This window comes from Lepidochelys kempii, chromosome 1 (genome assembly GCF_965140265.1).
Source record: "Lepidochelys kempii isolate rLepKem1 chromosome 1, rLepKem1.hap2, whole genome shotgun sequence".
Taxonomy (NCBI): Eukaryota; Metazoa; Chordata; order Testudines; family Cheloniidae; genus Lepidochelys; species Lepidochelys kempii.
Window position 1 is genome coordinate 48,025,989 of NC_133256.1, and position 22,853 is coordinate 48,048,841.

At 42.6% G+C, this 22,853-nt stretch overlaps 1 protein-coding gene across 2 annotated transcripts in view; it reads left to right on the forward strand.

Moving 5' to 3' along the window:
• KL (klotho) overlaps positions 1-10,351 on the forward strand; it is a 79,571-nt gene extending 69,220 nt beyond the window's left edge. The window contains exon 5 of one of the 2 annotated variants that reach the window (XM_073341681.1): positions 8,395-10,351. In XM_073341681.1, coding sequence (XP_073197782.1) covers positions 8,395-8,444 — 50 coding nt within the window. In that variant the 3' untranslated portion in view covers positions 8,445-10,351. Of the gene's footprint in view, positions 1-4,547; positions 7,308-8,394 lie in introns of those variants that run through there. The other variant, XM_073341671.1, reaches the window with a different exon arrangement.
• The last annotated feature ends 12,502 nt before the right edge of the window (positions 10,352-22,853 follow it).

Genomic DNA, 22,853 nt, shown 5'->3' on the forward strand with positions numbered 1-22,853 from the left:
TATTCGACATTGGTGAGGCCTCATCTAGAGTACTGTGTCCAGTTTTGGGCCCCACACTTCAAGAAGGATGTGGATAAATTGGACAGAGTCCAGCGAAGGGCAACAAAAATGATTAGGGGACTGGAACACATGACTTATGAGGAGAGGCTGAGGGAGCTGGGATTGTTTAGCCTGCAGAAGAGAAGAATGAGGGGGGCTTTGATAGCTGCTTTCAACTACCTGAAAGGGGGTTCCAAAGAGGATGGCTCTAGACTGTTCTCAATGGTAGCAGATGACAGAACGAGGAGTAATGGTCTCAAGTTGCGGTGGGGGAGGTTTAGATTGGATATTAGGAAAAACTTTTTCACTAAGAGGGTGGTGAAACACTGGAATGCGTTACATAGGGAGGTGGTAGAATCTCCTTCCTTAGAGGTTTTTAAGGTCAGGCTTGACAAAGCCCTGGCTGGGATGATTTAACTGGGAATTGGTCCTGCTTTGAGCAGGGGGTTGGACTAGATGACCTTCTGGGGTCCCTTCCAACCCTGATATTCTATGATTCTATGATTCCTTTTGTGCATTTAGCCTATAGATGATTTTGAAAAGCCTGCTAGGCATCTAAATACTTTTTAAAATCTGGCCCTAAGATTCTTGAGGTGGGGGCTATGTTTTTCTGTGTCTTGTACTATGTGTAAGCACATCTCTGTGAGATAAATAATAATACTTACCACTTGTGTAGCATTATTTAATCCTCAGAGGTTTACAAACAGAGCTAATTAATTCTTATAACAGCCCTCAGGTAAATATTGCTACCTTATTTTACAGATGGGGAAACTAGGACAAAGGGGTTAAGCACCTTGCCCAAGGCCACAGAGAGTGTTATTCTCAGAGCCAGGAAGAGAATTCAGGAGTTACTAGCTCTCAGTCATGTGTTCAGAAAACTAGAAGATGCTTCTTAAATTTAAATTGTGATTTTTGAGGTTTTGTAGTGTTTATTGTTTTCTTCCATATGTTTGGATTGCTTAGTCTAGTGAGCCTGGAAATCAGTCTGTCACCTGGGAATATATTTACAGGGCTAAATTTAGCATGATTGAATGGGCTTGATGATACAAATCAATCCAGAAACTAGTCATCTATCTACTAAGCATTTTTTTTTCGGCTAAATTACTGCCTTTGTATCGCAGGGTGGACAAGATACATCTCATGATCCAAATTCAGCCCATAGATTTCTAATAGACAGTCTGTGACTAACCTCCTTTTAAATAAGCAGGTGTGGTCTGTGAAGAAGCATGGCTCACAATAGATTGCATATGGGGATTTGTAGGGTCTGTTGGCCACGCTCCCGTATCAATAGTGAGGGAGACTGCATTTTCTCCCTTTCTACGCACCACGGGTTCTGGTTCCTAGGGAGCTGCCAAATCGGCCTTGGGTTTGATCTTGCTGTATCAAGTAGAAAATAATATTCTTACTGTTGATCTGAATAAAAAGCAAAATATTTTTTATTTGAGACACAGTATTCTAAAATATCTGCTTCAGGTAAAGTAACCAAATTCATCAGACAATCGGCGCAGTGTTTCAGGAATAGCTTTTTCCTCTCCCAGCTAAATTAAATACTGCTCCATTTGTCCTGCTTTTATATGTTGTTCTAAGTTGCCCCACCACAGCTAAACCTCTACTATTTCCAGTGGATTGCTTGACCCCCCTGCCGTCCTCCCACAGGCCTATATCAGAGGCTTGCCACTGTAAATGGGCAAGCTCCTCCCGGTGATCACTGAAGGACACGGCTGTGTTTGTAAGGAGTGACACAGTGCAGCCTGTGAACAGCACATCGGGATGGAGAATACTCTCGTACAAACAGCACAAAACATAACAAAACTTAGTTCTCACAAAACTAAGTGATTGGGCAACAAAATGGCAAATGAAATTTAATGTGGATAAATGTAAAGTAATGCACATTGGAAAAAGTAACCCCAACTATACATACAATATGATGGGGGCTAATTTAGCTACAACTAATCAGGAGAAAGATCTTGGAGTCATCGTGGATAGTTCTCTGAAGACGTCCACGCAGTGTGCAGCGGCAGTCAAAAATGGAAACGGGATGTTAGGAATCATTAAAAAAGGGATCGAGAATAAGACGGAGAATAACTTATTACCCTTATATAAATCCATGGTACTCCCACATCTTGAATACTGCGTACAGATGTGGTCCCCTTATCTCAAAAAAGATATACTGGCATTAGAAAAGGTTCAGAAAAGGGCAACTAAAATGATTGGGGTTTGGAACGGGTCCCATATGCGGAGAGATTAAAGAGGCTAGGACTTTTCAGCTTGGCAAAGAGGAGACTAAGGGGGGATATGATAGAGGTAATATAAAATCATGAGTGGTGTGGAGAAAGTGAATAAGGAAAAGTTATTTACTTGTTCCCATAATATAAGAACTAGGGGCCACCAAATGAAGATAATGGGTAGCAGGTTTAAAACAAATAAAAGGAAGTTCTTCTTCACTCAGTGCACAGTCAACCTGTGGAACTCCTTGCCTGAGGAGGTTGTGAAGGCTAGGACTATAACAGGGTTTAAAAGAGAACTGGATAAAATTCATGGAGGTTAAGTGCATTAATGGCTATTAGCCAGGATGAGTAAGGAATGGTGTCCTTAGCCTCTGTTTGTCAGAGGGTGGAGATGGACTGCAGGAGAGAGATCACTTGATCATTATTTGTTAGGTTTCACTCCCTCTGGGGTACCTGGCATTGGCCACTGTCGGTAGACAGGCTACTGGGCTGGATGGACCTTTGGTCTGACCCAGTACAGCTGTTCTTATGTTAAATATTGCACCAGATCATGCCTCCAAGAGCTACATGCCTGAGGTATTTCCAGTGGATTTCATTTCCCTTAGGCAGATGAGATGTGGTGTTGTGGTTACTGTATTATATGGGTTTCTAGGTTGTATGTTCCCCCTTGCAGAGTTATATGGAGATACCGCAGGCATCACATAAGGCACGAGAGGTTTGTACTCAAGTTCCACCTTCTGTGGAAGTAGGATCTCAAAGGTGGGGAAGCAGCGGTCTGCAGCTCATAGCCTATGTGACTCATAGGTTATGAGCTGCAGCCAGCTGCTTCCCCGCCTTTGAGATCCATCGTCATTGGGATGCAAAATGCAGAGTGGGAGCCACACGCTGGGTATAGGGAAGCTGCCAAGTGAATTCCCCACTGGTTGGTAGGAGGTCAGGGGGGCTGGAACCAGGGTCAAGGAGGCCAGAGGCAGATTAGGGGTTTATGGGGCCTGTGCTAAGGGGCAATTTACTGCCAGCGTTACATACCAGCCTTACTAATTGCCTCACTCCAGTCTGACTCTCCTTGCCAGCTGCACAGCCTGCTGCCAAGAAGCCTGTATGTTTCAGTAAGAGCCTTGTCCTGCAAACACTTGTGCACATGCATAACTTTACTTCTGAGAGTTGAGATACACTGTGAGATGATGTCAGCTGAATAGTCCATGTGTGTCAGGTCCTGATTCAGCAGGGTACTTAAGCACATGCCTAACTTGACTTCAGTGGGTCTGCTCATGTGTTTAAAGCTAGACTTGTGCTTAAGTACCTTACTGACTCAGTTAATGACTCAGGTCACCTCAGTCCAAAATCACAGGGCAATATGAGGAGATGGGGTTGATACACATAGCATGTCCTGGAATGATTTCTGATGTTATGGAGCAGGATATACCAGTTGAGGAAGGTTACATTGACTATTCCAACTCCACCCTTCCCCTCATGTTGCATCCGATGAAGTGAGCTGTAGCTCACGAAAACTCATGCTCAAATAAATCGGTTAGTCTCTAAGGTGCCACAAGTACTCCTGTTCTTTTTGCGAATACAGACTAACACGGCTGCTACTCCGAAACCTGTCATGTTAGTGTGTATGCTCTCCTGGTGCCACAAGCAGGAGTGATTAATGTGACGCTCCCCTTTTGCCATTTGGAAGCACTGTGTAAAGAGCTTGATTGTGTTCACCATATTTATCTTCACTGCTGGGGGCATGGGTAAGCAGAGAAAATTTTAAAAATCCCAACCCCCAAACAACATATCAGGCAGAAAATTATGAAAACTGCTTTTGTCATGCCTTTAAAAAGATAATTTCACTGGCTGCATTCTGTGATGGATTCCATGTCCTAGGTTTCACTCCCTTGAATGAAGATGTATTCATTGACCATACAAATTATATTTTATACTATAAGTTTATGTCTGTGCATGGGTATACTACTGTTTGTTTTATACAAACAGATCCATACCTGCATTAATAGGCCAACCATTACCCCAGAGTGACCATATATATTTTAATTAAAAGGAAAAATTGTGTGGTGATCACGCTGTATGGTAATTGTCATCAAATGCTCACTTTTTAATGATAACCTCTTAATGTACGTATGCATATCTATCTTCCCTCTCTATGAAGATGAGTTCAAATCTGGGTTTGGCTTTGAACTTCCTCAGCAACATACAGTAGAACACAGCATTGTTCTTAAATAAATTAATAACTGATTTATTTTCCTTTCCCCTCCCCTTTGTTTTCTTTTGCAGCATACACCCTGGATAATGTCAATCTACGGGGATATTTTGTCTATTCTTTCAATGACAGGACTGCTCCCAAATATGGCCTCTATCGTTACATTGCTAATCAGTATGAGCCGAAGCCTTCCATGAAACATTACAGAGAGATAATTGACAATAATGGTTTTCCCAGTTCAGAAACTCCTGATAGACTGTGTCCAGAAATGCTTGTCTTGTGCCCTGAATGCAACTTTTTCCAAACCAGAAAATCTTTATTAGCTTTTATATCTTTTATATTTTTTGCTTTTATTGTTACTGTATTCTTCATTATTTACTACTCTAGGAGGGTTGAAAGAAGGTATAAATAGTGCTGCCCCTTCGCATACGGCACTCGCTACTGCTCCGTCTGCATTCCCTTGGGAATTCTGAAATAATGGCACACAAGGTTGTAATCACTTCAATACTAGGGAACCATTTGCACTGTGTAATACTGTGAAGCACTGAAGTTGAAAATGGATTGTGAACATAGGGCCCTGAAATCCTTCTCTGTGTTTTAATACCTTTGGTTTATGACAGATCCTTGATTGTTGTCATCAAATTTATCTCAGGACTTTGATTGAGGCCCTTTATTTGGGCAGATATTTTCCACTTTGGGGGGGAGGGTTAGCTCAGTGGTTTGAGCATTGGCCTGCTAAACCCAGGGTTGTGAGTTCAATCCTTGAGGGGGCCATTTAGGGATCTGGGGCAAAAATTGGGGTTTGGTCCTGCTTTGAGCAGGGGGTTGGACTAGATGACCTCCTGAGGTCCCTTTCAACCCTGAGATTCTATGATTCTAAGGGTATTTTTAAAAAAGGCCTACAATTAGCCTGATGGTGGAGACACAAACAAAGGTGTTAACTTAGATGTAAATTGGTTTTGGTTTTATTTTAAGACCTAGAGTAGTGGAAAAATACAGGTGTGGAGTTCTCAGGGTGAAAGATTGATGGGAAACAAAAGAAACTATCTCCCCAAACCAGGTGTTATGGCACCTGATACAAAACAAACACATAATTTAAATGATCAGGAAAGTAGAGACTCAACAACTATTTGTACCAAAAGGGAAAGGAGAGTCTTCTTGTTAAAGCAGAGGACAGGGAGTGAAGAGATTGGGATTTTTTCCCCTGCTGTGCTGGTGACTTTGGGTAAATCACTTAACTGCAAAGGAGGCTGCTGGACCCACACTCCCTGCCTGCTCTGTCTCCATTGGTGCTGTCACCTTGCCAGTCTACTGCCCTGGCTCCAAGCTGTGGAGCATGATCCAGCTCCGCCTTGCTGTGTCTAACCTGAAGAATCCAACGGGAAACAGCAGCAAGGGGAATTGACTCATGTCTAGAGGGCCGTAAAGGTGGTTCCTGGCAAGAGGATAGGCAGTGTTTAATTTATGCCAGGGCTGAGCCTCAGCACCTCTAGGTGTGGCAGTTCATAGCCCCGCCAGCTCTTGGCTTGCTGCGTCAGTTATGAAAGTAAAAAAAATTGCTTGAACCCTGGCACCTAATTGCTTGAGCCCCCGCACCTCTTCCATTACAAATTAAGCACTGGGGGTAGGGTTCATGCCTTGGAGATAAGGGAGAGTTAAAGAGGATTAAAGGGTCTTTTGTTTGGTGAAGTGGGAGAGTAGTAACTGTGAAGGCTATGGGGTGCTCCCAGTTGACAAATGGGAGAACTGCACTTACATTTTCCTGTTATCAAGCACAGCAAAGGTATGTCTTTTGGGGGTGCAGGGGGCAAATGCAGTATGTTCCCATGCCACCACCTAGTAACAAGAACCTTTTCCTCCTACTTGTGCGCCTTCCCCCAACGTTAAAAAACAAAACTGGCAATTAACCATTTCCCAGGTTCCCATTGGTTAGCAAACTGTGGAATGATTTGAGGAAGGGCTTTGTTTGAGTTTGAATTATGTTGGGTCTGGAGGCTTTAAGCCTTTAAATTTCACACTTCTACCCTGGCAACCTGCTGCCTTGTTTGCCAAGGATTTAAGTCTTGCACCCCTTGCTTTTGAAGCTCACTTATCTATTCTCTAAGAGCTTGACCCAACTCCCATTGGAGTCTTTTCCATGGATTGTAATGGGAATTGGATCAGGTGTTGATAGCACTCAGATCTAGAAATGAGCGACTTTCCCTTCTCTTTCAATGGAATAAATTAGTACACACACACACAAAAAGCAACATTGTTTCTTAATAGAATCATAGAAATTAGAGACTGGAAAAGCCCTAAGGTAATTTTGCCTATCTGACTTATGAATCAGTATATTAGGAGCCCACTGTGCATAATGCAGAACAGTGATTGTTTTCTCTATCTCCGTGTTTGCATTGTCGTCAGATGCGTTTATGCTTCTATTTCCGTTTTGCCACATGAGTTATGTTCATCACTGGAGTATTTTTTAATCTAATATGCTCTGTGTCAATTATAAGTAGTTTATCTAGCAGAAGCTGATGTTGCTGTATTGAATGTGAATGTTTATCTACTGTAAATTTATATGTGAAACATGCCTACTTTCATTTGCAAACTAGATTACATTTCTTTCCTATTTAGGTTATGTACAGAAATAGAAAATAGTTATTGTTCAATCATAGTGATTAATATGTTTGTATTTTAGTTTCAGACTTACAATAGTCTCCATTTGCACTTATATATATATATATATTTTGCTATGAGGATTCAGGTGACAAATTCTGTGTAGGTGATAAAGTATAGAAAATGTATATTAGCTTGGAAAAGTTTGCTGAAGGAGAATATATTTTAAAATTTTACTGTGTGTTGTTTCTACGTTTACCTGCTGCCATATGGCACTGCATGGACTGCAATACAAAGAGATGGTTCTTGCTGAATATATGGAGAGCTATATAGATTTCTCCATGTCATTGTAAAGAGTCACCTATTTACATATTTAACATATAGCTTATTTCATGGTGTCAGGTGGAAAACTCAGCTGATGGTGAGAAGGACAATATTTAATATATACATGGCCAAATATATCGATGTGCTAATTTTCCTTTCTATAACTATGCTAGAATAATAAATACTGGGCCTGATTTTTAGAGTCGATGAGCACGTGCAGCTCTCACTGACTGCATTGTGTGTGTGCGTATGCTGAGTACCTCTGAAAATCCTAATCCAAAACAAGTATTTTATATTCTTACTCTCTTCCCCATTGGGTGGCTATTTAAAATGTGTATTTATCATGCAGCTATTTCACTACCTAGGAATGATCAATGCGTTACTATCTTGAGCTAGTCATTTGTGAAGCCACATTTTGAAATGTTGGGGGCAGTGGGAGGCCAGAAGTGAGAAGGCATGAAAGCTGCATTCACATCGAGGGGGACATAAACAGAGTCGCAAAAAGATGGCAGGGGACATGTCTGTTCCCCTTATCTGCGTCACTGATTGCACCAAAGTGTAATAACACCTGCACTATAAAAAAAAACAACCTAATTCCTAAACTGCATTTATACAGAGCAAGACATTTAGGATGGACTAGACATAGTAAGAATGTATAAAGTCTTCTCACAAGTAGTGATAGGATAAATGTGTTTGGTGTGGACTGGACTAAGTCCAGCTTACAAGAAGTGGAAGATTGGACAAATGACCAAGGATGAGTATAAAAATATTGCTCAGGGATGCAGGAGTGAAATCAGGAAGGCCAAATCACACCTGCAGTTGCAGCTAACAAGAGATGTTAAGAGAAACAAGAAGGGTTTCTTTAGGTATGTTAGCAACAGGAAGAAAGTCAAGGAAAGTGTGGGCCCCTTACTGAATGAGGGAGGCTACCTAGTGACAGAGGATGTGGAAAAAGCTAATGTACTCAATGTTTTTTTCCCCTCTGTCTTCACGAACAAGGTCAGCTCCCAGACTATTGCACTGGGCAGCACAGCATGGGGAGGAGGTAACCAGCCCTCTGTGGAGAAAGAAGTGGTTCGGGACTATTTAGAAAAGCTGGACATGCACAAGTCCATGGAGCCGGATGCGTTGCATCTGAGAGTGCTAAAGGAGTTGGCGGATGTGATTGCAGAGCCATTGGCCATTATCTTTCAAAACTCATGGCCATCGGGGGAAGTCCCGGACGACTGGAAAAAGGCTAATGTCCTGCTCATCTTTAAAAAAGGGAAGAAGGAGGATCCTGGGAATTACAGGCCAGTCAGCCTCACCTCAGTCCCTGGAAAAATCATGGAGCAGGTCCTCAAGGAATCAATTCTGAAGCACTTATTGGGGAGGAAAGTGATCAGGAACAGTCAGCATGGATTCACCAAGGGCATGTCATGCCTGACTAATCTAATTGCCTTCTATGACGAGATAACTGGTTCTGTGGATGAAGGGAAAGCAGTGGATGTGTTGTTCCTTGACTTTAGCAAAGCTTTTGACACGGTCTCCCACAGTATTCTTGCCAGCAAGTTAAAGAAGTATGGGCTGGATGAATGGACTATAAGGTGGATATGAGCTGGGAGTTGGACTAGATGACCTCCTGAGGTCCCTTCCAACCCTGATATTCTATGATTCTAAGCATAGGATTGTTTAGAGTTCCATGGTTAGGTTGGCGTTTTGCCAGATGACCATGCTGTGATGACCATTTTAAAAATCACCATAGTGAAAATTTGCACCCCTGAAATCAGTAGAGGCTGAGCACCATTAAACCAAATGAGCTGATCAAATATCTGCAACCATTGCAGGTTCTTCCAATACTTAGATTAGGAGATATTGTAGTTGGTGAGTGGCAAATGTTGAGTTTTCTAATGGTGCTTACTGATTATCTAGGGTAAGTAAATCAGGGATTCATTACAGTGACGTAAGAGAAACATTATCCCATACAATAATGCTGCTAGCACCTGTGGAAATAATACAGCCTTTTGTGCTCTTACTTTCAAAACTGACTTTAAATACCCCTGAAGAACACTGACCTCATGGATTCAATATAAATATGTGCAGAAATATTTTCCACAATATCCTATCTACTTCAGTACATGTACAGGCTGTTTTAAAACTGAGCAATCTCTTTTTAAATAAGATAGGAGTGACCAAAGGGAAGTTCTTGGCCAAATAAGACCAAATAAGCACTTATAAAGTGCTTTACCTTTTCAGAACACTGTACAAATCTGAGTGAATTAATTCCGCACCTTTAACATGGAGCGGTGGCCCAGGCAAACTACAGGTTGATTTGGTAGAGCACGTGCCAGGGTATAGACTCAGCAGTCTACTTCATTTTATGGACATTAGGAGCAGCTCTCAGACTTCTTGAAAATTGCCCAAATGGCCCTTCAATGGTCCAAGATTGGACACCTCTCCCCTAAGTCTTGCGCAACATCTGCACTGTGCTCCTGCAGACTGATTCAGCTCCTCCTCTGTAATCAGGGTATAGTACAGATGGAATTTTTTTGCTTTTGATATTTATTTGTAAATGGTGATTTAGCACTCTTCTGTGAAGAGAGCATCTATAGTATCTTGTGCCATGACGGGACAGCAACCAGATTTTAATTTTTAAACAAACAGAACACTATTATAAAAATAGAGTGAGATCTAAACATAGCATAATACTTTAGTTTTGAAAATTAACAAGCTTTTGCACCTGAGATAGTTGGTGTTGATAGGCTGTGTGAAATGCATATGCTAATGTTTTTAATTGTGCTAATAGAATGTACATTATTGCCAATTTACTGAAAGTTACAGCTCAAACAAACACTGTTGTAAAATATGAAATTATATTTTGATCCAAAATATTTTTGTGATACAGGTAGAAATCTGCTGTTTTTGTTTCCTGGGGCAGGCTGTAAAGAATGAATGCTAATAGAAAGTGTTTTCAAAATGTATGCAGTATATGTTGTATTTATGTTGTTGCTATTATTGGAGTTACTCTGTACCCCAAGCCCCTAGGGTGCCAGTAGCATTCCCAGTGTACCACGTCTCAGAGGCAAGCACTGTGGGTGCTTCAGCAGCGAGGCCTTGTAAGAGGTAGACCTGGTGAGTCCCAATAACCACCCAAACTCATGGCTAAGGGAAAGGTTTTTACTAAGGATGGCAGGAAAGGGACAGATTGCAGATACCCTAGGTACAGAGGCTTCAACAATTGCAGTTCAAAGTGAGCAATAGCAGCTCTCGTTTGGTGACAGGGCCAGTCCAATCCAGAGTCAGGGCTCTTCAGCCCTAGTGCCTGGGGTGCCATCTCCAGCTCAGTCTTTATTTCTAGCAAATAAGTGCTTGCAGGTTTCCAGGCCAGGCTCATGTATTGTCTCTCACTGGGGCCTCTCGGCTCTGGCTCCCTGCCCAGCAGTTGCTGGGCCCCTGTAAGTCCCACACAGACCTGCCTAGTTGTAATGTCCGGCAGTCACAGCCTGTTCCACGTGCAGCTCTGCATCTGTTCCTGCTTCCAGTTTCTTTCCAGTTCTCTGCTTGTCATGTGGCTGCTGTTTAAACTTCCAAGGCTCTGGCTTTGGAAGTTCAAGAGGATCTTTCCCCTTCTTACCCGACCAGGGGAAAGGAAAGTGCAGTGGGGAAGGGCCTGATGGCAGTTGTAGTCCCCTGCTTTGCAGCTCCAGGAGGGGGGACAATGCCCTCACTTAGAAATGGAATCAAACTTACTGTACATCACACACTGCAAACTTTATTTTAATTGTACATCTGCCAGTTTCCTGTTTACAACAAAAAGAGTACGGGCCTTTTAGTGCTCTATGTAAAGCTTTAGTGGCAGGATTTTTAGGATAATTTTTAATTAACCCTGTTAGTTAGTTTTCTACTGCCACAACATTAACAAAAAGAAAAGGAGGACTTGTGGCACCTTAGAGACTAACAAATTTATTTGAGCATAAGCTTTCGTGAGCTACAGCTCACTTCATCGGATGCATGGAAAATACAGTGGGGAGATTTTATATACACAGAGAACATGAAACAATGGGTGTTACCATACACACTGTAATGAGAGTGATCAGGTAAGGTGAGCTATTACCAGCAGGAGAGAAAAAAAAGCTTTTGTAGTGATAATCAAGGTGGGCCATTTCCAGCAGTTGACAAGAACGTGTGAGGAACAGTGGGGGGGATAAACATGGGGAAATAGTTTTACTTTGTGTAATGACACATCCACTCCCAGTCTTTATTCAAGCCTAAGTTAATGGTGTCCAGTTTGCAAATTAATTCCAATTCAGCAGTCTCTTGTTGGAGTCTGTTTTTGAAGTTTTTTTTTGAAAAGCAGCATCACTTGCCCCATAACCTCAGCTGTGCAGAACACAATGCCATCCACAGCCTCAAAAACAACTCTGACATCATAATCAAAAAGACTGACAAAGGAGGTGCTGTCCTCATCATGAATAGGTCGGAATATGAACAAGAGGCTGCTAGGCAGCTCTCCAACACCACATTCTACAAGCCATTACCCTCTGATCCCACTGAGGGTTACCAAAAGAAACTACATCATCTGCTCCAGAAACTCCCTGAAAAAGCACAAAACAAATCCACACAGACACACCCCTATAACTCCGATAAGGGGTATTCTATCTCCTACCCAATATCCATAAACCTGGAAATCCTAGACGTTCCATCATCTCAGGCATTGGCACCCTGACAGCAGGATTGTCTGGCTATGTAGACTCCCTCCTCAGGCCCTACGCTTTCAGCACTCCCAGCTATCTTCAAGACACCACTGACTTCCTGAGGAAACTACAGTCCCTCGGTGATCTTCCTGAAAACACCATCCTAGCCACTATGGATGTAGAAGCCCTCTACACCAACATTCCACACAAAGATGGACTACAAGCCATCAGAAACAGTATTCCCGTTAATGTCACGGCAAACCTGGTGGCTGAACTTTGTGACTTTGTCCTCACCCACAACTATTTCACATTTGGGGACAATGTATACCTTCAAATCAGCGGCACTGCTATGGGTACCCGCATGGCCCCACAGTATGCCAACATTTTATGGCTGACTTAGAACAATGCTTCCTCAGCTCTTGTCCCCTAATGCCCCTACTCTACTTGCACTACATTGATGACATCTTCATCATCTGGACCCATGGAAAAGAAGCCCTTGAGGAATTCCACCATGATTTCAACAATTTCCATCCCACCATCAACCTCAGCCTGGACCAGTCCACACAAGAGATCCACTTCCTGGACACTACAGTGCTAATAAGCCATGGTCACATAAACACCACCCTATACCGGAATCCTACTGACAGCTATACGTATCTACATGCCTCCAGCTTCCATCCAGACCACACCACATGATCCATTGTCTACAGCCAAGCTCTACGATACAACTGCATTTGCTCCCACCCCTCAGACAGAGACAAACACCTACAAGATCTCTATCAAGCATTCTTACAACTACAATACCCACCTGCAGAAGTGGAGAAACACATTGACAGAGCCAGAAGAGTACCCAGAAGTTACCTACTACAGGACAGGCCCAACAAAGAAAATAACAGAACGCCACTAGCCATCACCTTCAGCCCCCAACTAAAACCTCTCCAACGCATCATCAAGGATCTACAACCTATCCTGAAGGACGACCCATCACTCTCTTAGACCTTGGGAGACAGGCCAGTCCTTGCTTACAGACAGCCCCCAAACCTGAAGCAAATACTCACCAGCAACCACACACCACACAACAAAAACACTAACCTAGGAACCTATCCTTGCAACAAAGCCCGTTGCCAACTGTGTCCACATATCTCTTCAGGGGACACCATCATAGGACCTAATCACATCAGCCACACTATCAGACCCAAAAGTGACAATTCTTCAACAAAAAAACTTCAAAAACAGACTCCAACAAGAGACTGCTGAATTGGAATTAATTTGCAAACTGGACACCATTAACTTAGGCTTGAATAAAGACTGGGAGTGAATGTGTCATTACACAAAGTAAAACTATTTCCCCATGTTTATTTCCCCCCCTTACTGTTCCTCACACATTCTTGTTAATTGCTGGAAATGGCCCACCTTATTATCACTGCAAAACGGTTTTTTTCTCTCCTGGTAATATCTCACCTTACCTGATCACTCTTGTTACAGTGTGTATGGTAACACCCGTTGTTTCATGTTCTCTGTGTATATAAAATCTCCCCACTGTATTTTTCACTGCATGCATCCGATGAAGTGAGCTGTAGCTCACGAAAGCTTATGCTCAAATAAATTTGTTAGTCTCTAAGGTGCCACAAGTACTCCTTTTCTTTTTGTGGATAAAGAAAGAAAACACGGCTGCTACTCTGAAACAACATTAATAGTAATTTGCATTTTGGGGGTTATTGCCAATGACTAAGACCAGATCTAACCTTAAATTTTGCTGGCATAGCTATGTCAGATGCATTATAATGCTTTTATTTATTTATTTATTTATTTATTTATTTATTTGCTACATAGCTCTGGCAGCAAAAGCCGTAGTGTAGATACAGTTATACTGACATATAAGTACTTTTGCTTATTTTGCTTGTCAGACTGGAATAATCTATACTGGCAAAAGCACTTTTTTGCCAGCATAGCTGCCTCTACACTAGGTCTCGTCTACACTTAAAACTTATACCAGCATAGCTCTGCTGATTAGGGCTGTGATTTATTCCCCAGAATGCTGTCAAACTGGTAGGATGTACCTAGTGGGGTCCTGCATGAATCTGTTCTGGGTCCGGTGCTATTCAATATTTTCAATAATGAGTTGGATAATAGAGTGGAGAGTATGCTTTTAAAATTTGTGGATGATATCAAGCTGGAAGGGGTTGCTAGCATTTTGGAGGACAGGATTAGAATTCAAAATAACTGACAAATTGGAGCATTGGTCTGAAATCAACGAGAGGAAATTCAATAAAAACAAGTGCAAAGTGCTACACTCAGGAAGGAAAAAGCAAATGCACAACTACAAAATGGGGAATAACTGGCTAGGCAGTAGTACTGCTGAAAAGGATTGGGGGTTATAGGGGATCAGAAAGTGAAAACGTGTCAACAATGTGATGCAGTTGCAAAAAAGGCTAATGTAATTCTGGTGAGTATAAACAGGAATGTTGTATTTAAGACAAGGGAGGTAATTGTCCTCCTGTACTCAGCACTGGAGAAGCCTCAGCTGGAGTACAAAGTATTCAGTTCTGGGCACCACATTTTAGGAAGGTTGTGGACAACTGGAGAGAGTCCATAGGAGAGCAATGGCAATGATAAAAGGTTTAGAAAACCTGACGTATGAGGAAATGTAAAAAACAAAACAATAACCGGGGCATGTTTAGTCTTGATAAAAGAAGACTGAGAGGGGACCTGATAAGTCTTCAAATATGTTAAGGGCTATTATAAAGAGGATGATGGTCAATTGTTTTCCATGTTCATGGAAGGTAGGACTAGAAGTCATTGGTCTAATACACAGCAAGGGCGAATTAGTTTAGATATTAGGAAAACCTTCCAACTATAAGGGTATTTAAGCTCTGGAATAGGTTTCCAAAGGAGGTTGTGGAATTCCCATTGTTGGAGATTAAAAACAAAATGGACAAACATCTATCAGGGATGGTCTAGGTTTACTTGGTCCTGCCTCAGTGCAAGGACCTGGACTAGATGACCTCTCGAGATCCCTTCCAGCCCTACCTTTCTATGACATGTCTATGCTGGTATAAGCCTTAGAGTAACTGTAGATATACTGTTGTCTGCATAAAAGTGCTTTTGGCAATATAGTTTCTCTCTCTGTGTGTATGTGTATATATATATATATATATAAAGAGAGAGAGAAAACATTCCCAAACAGCTCAGGATAAGGAGAGCAGCAGGAAGGTTAGGAAATGGAGACAGTGGCAGTGGAAGAGTCAACATATTTAAAACAAAAAAATTAATAAATCTTAATTTTATCAAACTGCCGTATTCTTCTCTTTAGTGGCATGGAATCTTTCAAAGGGGATCCATTTTGTCTGAAGTCTCTCCGGTGACAAGTGCCTTTCCTGAGGAGAAGAAAATGTCAGTTTTAGGTGATAGTGCTCAGCTTCATCTGAGACAGTTCTATCTGGTTTCTTCAGGCACACAAAGCTGAGGTGTAGCACAGATGAGAGGAAGAGGGGAAGAAAGGGAAAAGTTGCTTTTTTCTTTGATGTGTGTAGTTGGTAAACTGTTGGTAAACCACAGGCACAACACACTGCAAACATATTAGCTTGCCAGCCTGGACAGAGCAAAGCATTGCAAGTCTAGATTTGTGCCAACTGGCTTAACCAAAACAGAGGATGAAAAGAAAGAGGAGTAATAAGATGGGAGGAAATGGACATATCAGAATATATCAGAAACCTTAATTTCATATCTCAGGAATTGCTCAGAACCCAGCCACAGCAGTGACAGCATCATCTAGTCTCAAATCCCCATCTGGTCCTGTCAAAAAGTCTTTCAGGACAAAGGAGACTAATGGTGTAATAGTAAATACCTGTGTGCTAGCATGTTGGTGTGGTGGCAGCTGTGATGGTGGGTGCTGGTTGATATGGGGCTGATAAAGCTGTCCGAAGTTTTTTTTGCTGCATTAAGTAAGCTACCCAGGGTTGGATGGAGCCATCTTCTCTGGGAATGTGGTGAAATTTAGTCTGGAAATACATTTCTTGAATTAGTTTGGTTTGGCTTCCAAAATGTGAATTCTTGCTGTGGACAACTGTATGGTTACTATTGTGGAGTATGTCAGACTGCTGCATCACTTTCCTGGGACAGTCCCCACCTAGTCTCTAAAAATGGGGATGCTGTTTTAAGTGATTCTTGACTAGCAAATTCACACCATTGCAGCTTAGAATCTATTTCCAGTCTAGTACTAAAAACTAGTGCTTCCTTTAAAAAAGTGGAAGGGAAAGATCACTATAAACATATTTGTGGTGTTATCATGGGGGTTGGGTGAAACCGTGTTGAAACGAGTGGGCACAAGAGCCAACCATTATTTAGGATAAATATAAAAAGCAGCTAAGCTTCTTTTATGGAATAGTCTAGAGAGCTGAAACAATCACCCAAAACACAGACCACACGTAAGGCTAGTTAAGAATCTGAGCTATGTAAGTGGAAGGGATAAATTGGGGGCTGAATGCACATGCATGAGGCTGGTTATTGTTTGAGCAAGTGTGTTTGTGTGTGTACACAAGAGCGAGAGACAAACACCACAGAAACACACAGAGAAATTCTCTCCTGTTGTTTGATTCCTACTGTGTTTGGGGAAACAGGATTTTATGTACATTTTTAGGTATTTCTTTGGGGCAATCAGACTCCGTCATCAGTTTCTCCTCCTAACAGAAACAACCCACAAGACCCTGAATATTTCTAACTGCTTGTGTCAAAAGGGGGAACTGTAGGAATTGAGCTTTAAAGTTTTGTATAGACTAACAAAATTCTTTTCTCTAACAGTGCAAGAGTCAAACGCTTATTGGAGGCCACCTTAAATCCCGCCAAAGCTCAGTGAATTCTGGCAAAATGATCGGGTTCTCCCAAACTACAGAGTGTTGTGAATGATCAGGAACAATATTCTGTCTTCTGGAATGGGCTTAGTGCTCTACCATTCACAGGCAGTGCACGTCTCCTAGAGACCCTTCTTAGATTATAAAGCTTAAGGCCTGAAGAGATGATGAGGTCATCTAGTTTGACTCTCTGTATAATACAGGCCATTAAATTTTACCCATTTACCCCTATACTGAGCCAACAACTTGTCTGACTAAAGCATTTTTTCCAGAAAAGCACATCCAAACTGGATTTGAAGACTCCAAGAGATGGAGAATCCACCCCTTCCCTTGGTAGTTTGTTCCAGTTGGTTAATCACTCTCACTATTAATAATTCATGCCTACTTTCTCATTTAAATGTGTCTGGCTTTATGTTCAAGCCATTGGTTCTTGTTATGCCTTTCTCCACTGGATTGAAGGGCCCTTTAATATCTAGTATTTGTTCCCTGTGGAGGTATTTATACGCTGCAATCAAGTGACCTCTCAATATTCTTTTGAAAAACTAAACAAATTGAGCAGTCTCTTACTACTAGGCATTTTTCTGCCCTTGAGCCATTTTTGTGGCTCTCTTCTGCAGTCTCTCCAGTTTTTCAACATCCTTTGGGAGAGGTGTAGCCTAATGGTCTGAGCTATGAATGAGGAATGCTGGAGTTCTAATTCCAACCTGACACGGACTCCTATTTCCTCTTTTGCCTTTGGGCAAGTCTTCAGCTTCCCCAGCTATGAAATAATCCCTACCCATCTTGCAGGAATGTCACAAGGGTTATTTTAGAAGTTAAAGCGCTAGCTACAGTTAAGTGTGAGTAGTTGTTGCTAGTTAATCTTGCAGGGTACTCTCTCTCCTCCCCCAGTCATTCTTCCAGTTGGGAGTGAATGTTTCTTATTTCTGAAAGCTAAGAAAATAAATACCCATGAAGTAACTGCCAGCGTTGTGATCCCTGACAGGACTAACTGAGCCTTTAAATCTATTCCTAATGGAGGTTTGTGAATTTTTTTTACACACTTGTAACTCATTTATCGGTCACATTGCTGCAGGATATGTGACCGGATATTGCCTTCCCTTACTTTTAATACAGTAAGCTAGATGGATCTTGCACTGCTCAGCATACATTTGATTCTGTTTGCTATTCACATGCACATTCCTCTGTTGACATATTATTATGGGATAGAAAGAAAAAATACAACCTAGCTTTTATTATTTTCTCCTTGTATCTGCTTGCTCATATTAATGCTGCATAATCATTATATAAATGCACAGGTGACACTGTCAAGGACACACTTAATTTAAAAGTACTACAGTACTCCTGTACCTCTGCTATTTATCTCCTATCTCTAATTACAGGGTGCGATTTATGAGGCACTGAAAAGATTAAATTGCATGGTTTTTTCAAAGAATCAAGTAATCTGTGTATTTCTATTCTAATCAATGGAGCGATTGCTGAAAAAGATTCAGGCAAAATTTACAGTGATGGCAGGGGGAGGTATTTTAGAGTTTACGTTTATTTTAGTTTATCCCAGTGTTGGCTGTTTAATTTTCTTTTACTTATAAGAACTTAAGAATGGCCATTTGGAGTTAGACCAATAGTCCATCTAAGCCAATGTCTTCTGATAGTGGCCGCTGCCAGAGGCTTTAGAGGGAATGAATAGAACAGGGCAATTATTGAGTGATTCCTCCCCTATTGTCTAGTTCCAGCTTCTGGCAGTCAGAGGTTTAGGGACACCCAGATCATGGGGTTACACCCGATTGTCTTGGCTACTTGCCCTTGATGGACATATCCTCCATTGACTTTAATACTTTTTTGAACTCAGTTATACTTTTGACCTTCACAACGTCCCCTGGCAACAAGTTCCACAGGCTGACGCTGTATTGTGTGAAGAAATACTTCCTCATCTTTGTTTTAAACCCGCTGCCTATTTGCAATAATTATTTATATTGGTAACAGCAGCGAACACTTGCAATAGTGCTTTTCAGCTGTAGATATCAAAATGATCTAACAAGTAGGATGCGTCATTTATCCAACCTGTTACAGCTGGGATAAATACAGTGCAGAAAGTTTGTGACTTGTCCAAGGGCACATGGAGAACCAAGGATGGAGCTGGGAACAGCACCGTCAGCTGCTGACTACTCCCTGTTCCTTAGCCATGGCATAATCTTGTCCCCAGACAGCCCATGTTCCCCTGCCAAAATGCTCAGGGAGCCATACACTACGCTAGAATAACATTAATCCCAAAACATAAAATCATTAAAAACGAACATAGGCCCACAAGCTGTGCAATTCCTTAGGGCACCAGAGTGGCCACGGAAAAAACTCTTTGCAGCTTTCCTATTCAGGGAGATGGGGATGGCCTGATTAAAACAAAACACCCATGGTGTCTCATTCCACCCTCTTGTGGCCACCACTGTAAATACAGGTTTGTCGAAGGGAAGCTGATTCTTTGACACTTGGAGTTGCAGATAGCAAGAGATGTTAAGAGTAACAAGAAGGGTTTCTTCAGGTATGTTAGCAACACGAAGAAAGTCAAGGAAAGTGTGGACCCCTTATTGAATGAGGGAGGCAACCTAGTGACAGAGGATATGGAAAAAGCTAATGTACTCAATGATTTTTTTTGCCTCTGTCTTCACGAACAAGGTCAGCTCCCAGACTACTGCACTGGGCAGCACAGCATGGGGAGGAGGTGACCAGCCCTCTGTGGAGAAAGAAGTGGTTTGGGACTATTTAGAGAAGCTGGACAAGCACAAGTCCATGGGGCCGGATGCGCTGCATCCGAGAGTGCTAAAGGAGTTGGCGGATGTGATTGCAGAGCCATTGGCTATTATCTTTGAAAACTCATGGCGCTCGGGGGAAGTCCCAGATAACTGGAAAAAGGCTAATGTAGTGCCCATCTTTAAAAAAGGGAAGAAGGAGGATCCTGGGAACTACAGGCCAGTCAGCCTCACCTCAGTCCCTGGAAAAATCATGGAGCAGGTCCTCAAGGAATCAATTCTGAAGCACTTAGAGGAGAAGAAAGTGATCAGGAACAGTCAGCATGGATTCACCAAGGGCAAGTCATGCCTGACTAATCTAATTGCCTACTATGACGAGATAAATGGCTCTGTGGATGAGAGGAAAGCAGTGAACGTGTTATTCCTTGACTTTAGCAAGGCTTTTGATACGGTCTCCCACAGTATTCTTGCCAGCGAGGTAAAGAAGTATAGGCTGGATGAATGGACTATGAGGTGGATAGAAAGCTGGCTAGATCATCGGGCTCAACAGGTAGTGAACAATGGCTCCATGTCTAGTTGGCAGCCGGTATCTAGCGGAGTGCCCCAAGAGTCAGTTCTGTGGCTGGTTTTGTTCAATATCTTCATTAATGATCTGGAGGATGGCGTGGATTGCACCCTCAGCAAGTTTGCAGGTGTCACTCAACTGGGAGGAGTGGTAGATACGCTGCAGGGTAAGGATAGGATACAGAGGGACCTGGACAAATTAGAGGATTGGGCCAAAAGAAATCTGATGAGGTTCAACAAGGACAAGTGCAGAGTCCTGCACTTAGGACGGAAAAATCCCATGCACTGCTACAGACTAGGGACTGAGTGGTTAGGCAGCAGTTCTGCAGAAAAGGACCTAGGGGTTACAGTGGATGAGAAGCTGGATATGAGTCAACAGTGTGCCCTTGTTGCCAGGAAGGCTAACAGCATTTTGGGCTGTATAAGTAGGGGCATTGCTAGCAGATCAAGGGACGTGATCATTCCCCTCTATTCGACATTGGTGAGGCCTCATCTGGAGTACTGTGTCCAGTTTTGGGCCCCACACTAAAAGAAGGATGTGGAAAAATTGGAAAACGTCCAGCAGAGGACCACAAAAATGATTAGGGGACTGGAACACATGACTTATGAGGAGAGACTGAGGGAACTGGGATTGTTTAGTCTGCGGAAGAGAAGAATGAGGGGGGATTTGATAGCTGCTTTCAACTACCTGAAAGGGGGTTCCAAAGAGGATGGATCTAGACTGGTCTCAGTGGTAGCAGATGATAGAAGGAGTAATGGTCTCAAGTTGCAGTGCGGGCGGTTTAGGTTGGATATTAGAAAAAACTTTTTCACTAGGAGGGTGGTGAAACACTGGAATGCGTTACCTAAGAAGATGGTGGAATCTCCTTCCTTTGAGGTTTTTAAGGTCAGGCTTGACAAAGCCCTGGCTGGGATGATTTAATTGGGGATCGGTCCTGCTTTGAGCAGGGGGTTGGACTAGATGACCTCCTGAGGTCCCTCCAACCCTGATATTCTATGATTCTATAATTGTATCACCAAGGAGTACCAGCAGATCAAGCCAGAGCAGGCCCCTGTGGTAGTTAGGTCTCTGTCTGTTTAAGGCTCAGGGACCACATTTTCAAAAGGAGGCTCTAAACTTGTGCTCTTGTTGTTTTCATAAGAATCAAAAAGCTTTGTCTGGTCTCCGTGGAAATACTGCACTGGCAGAGGGAAAATAGTCTTGTTTCTTTAGAAGCTACTGCAGAGGAAGCAGATCCCAGTTCAGTCGTCTGACTGAAGAGCTAGCACCTTTATGACTTTACACTGAGATTTTGTCCTGCTGTTGATTAACCTTGGTGGCAATTGTGTAGAGCTTTCTGTGAGGATTTGTTCCATGCTCCATGAACTGATAGAAAAGCTGTTGCGGCGGATGCTGCTGGAGGCAATAATCTACCTCAGTTATCTCAGACAGCAGCAATCTCTTCTGAAGTCTTTGAGTAGCTGTTTTCCAAACAGATAAACCTGGTCATTATATGAGCAACCTTTTCCATCTGGCTATGTTATTGTTTCTGTCTTCTGATGCCTTTTAACATTCCAGACATTTAGCGAACAAGATTCTTCATCCCGTTTCATGGTGATGGGGTTTCCATACTAGACACATTTAGCTGTCATCATTCTCTAGGAACAGCTCTGATCCAGTTATATTTGTGTCCGGGACTCTGCACATAAAGGAAGTATCACACACATTTCTTCATTTTTCTAGGTAGCTTTCAGCCACTGCAAGCCAGGGTTTTTATGAACGAAGCTCAATGTTACCGCTAGCACCGATCATGACAACTATACTTAGCCTTCTGGCTACAGCTAGATTATTAATAAAACAAACACACTCTCCTGAGCAGGCTTTGTCCCCCTATCTCAGACAGAATGGTGAGCATGCAGCTCCACCCCAGCAGCTATAGCTAATAGGAAGTTGCTCTGGGTTCCATGACAGGTTTGGTTTTTTTTAAGAGAATCCCAGAACATTTATTTGATATATATTTCTACAAAAAACTTCAAGGCAGTCTGGATTACCTTGTAACTCTCAAATTTACCCTCAGTGAGTTCCAGGAGCAGGAAACTGGAGTCGCCAACAAGTCATTTCAGATCTAGAGGAGCCTCCAGACATCTTTTTGATTGAGTGCCAGGTTTGTCACGGTGATTGTGCTAAGCAAGCTTCCTGGGATGTGATTTGGCAACACTGGGAGGTGGCTCACAGTGAGGGCAAGGCGGGAGGGAAAGAGAGGGCAGGTGGAGACTCACTTTGGGCTGTGAAATGCGATGGCTGTGCTGTGGACACTGCATGTAGTATAGAGGCACTCAGGTACCACCAGTGTGAGCGTGAGATAAGGGCCAGTGTAGATGAGTGGCTCACTCCCTGTTGAGCTGGGACGCTGCAGTGCAGTCAGAGCAGCAGAATAAGGTCCTGGCTGTAGGTCCACGGGTAGGATTGCCAACTTCCTAATTGCAGAAACCCGAACACCCTTGTCCTGCTCCCCACTCACTCCATTTCCCCCTTCCTCCATCATTTGCTGTCCCCCACCCTCACTCACTTTCACCAGGCTGGGGCAGAGGGTTGGGGTGTGGGAGAGGGTGAGGGTGAGGGCTCCAACTAGGGGTGGGACCAGAAA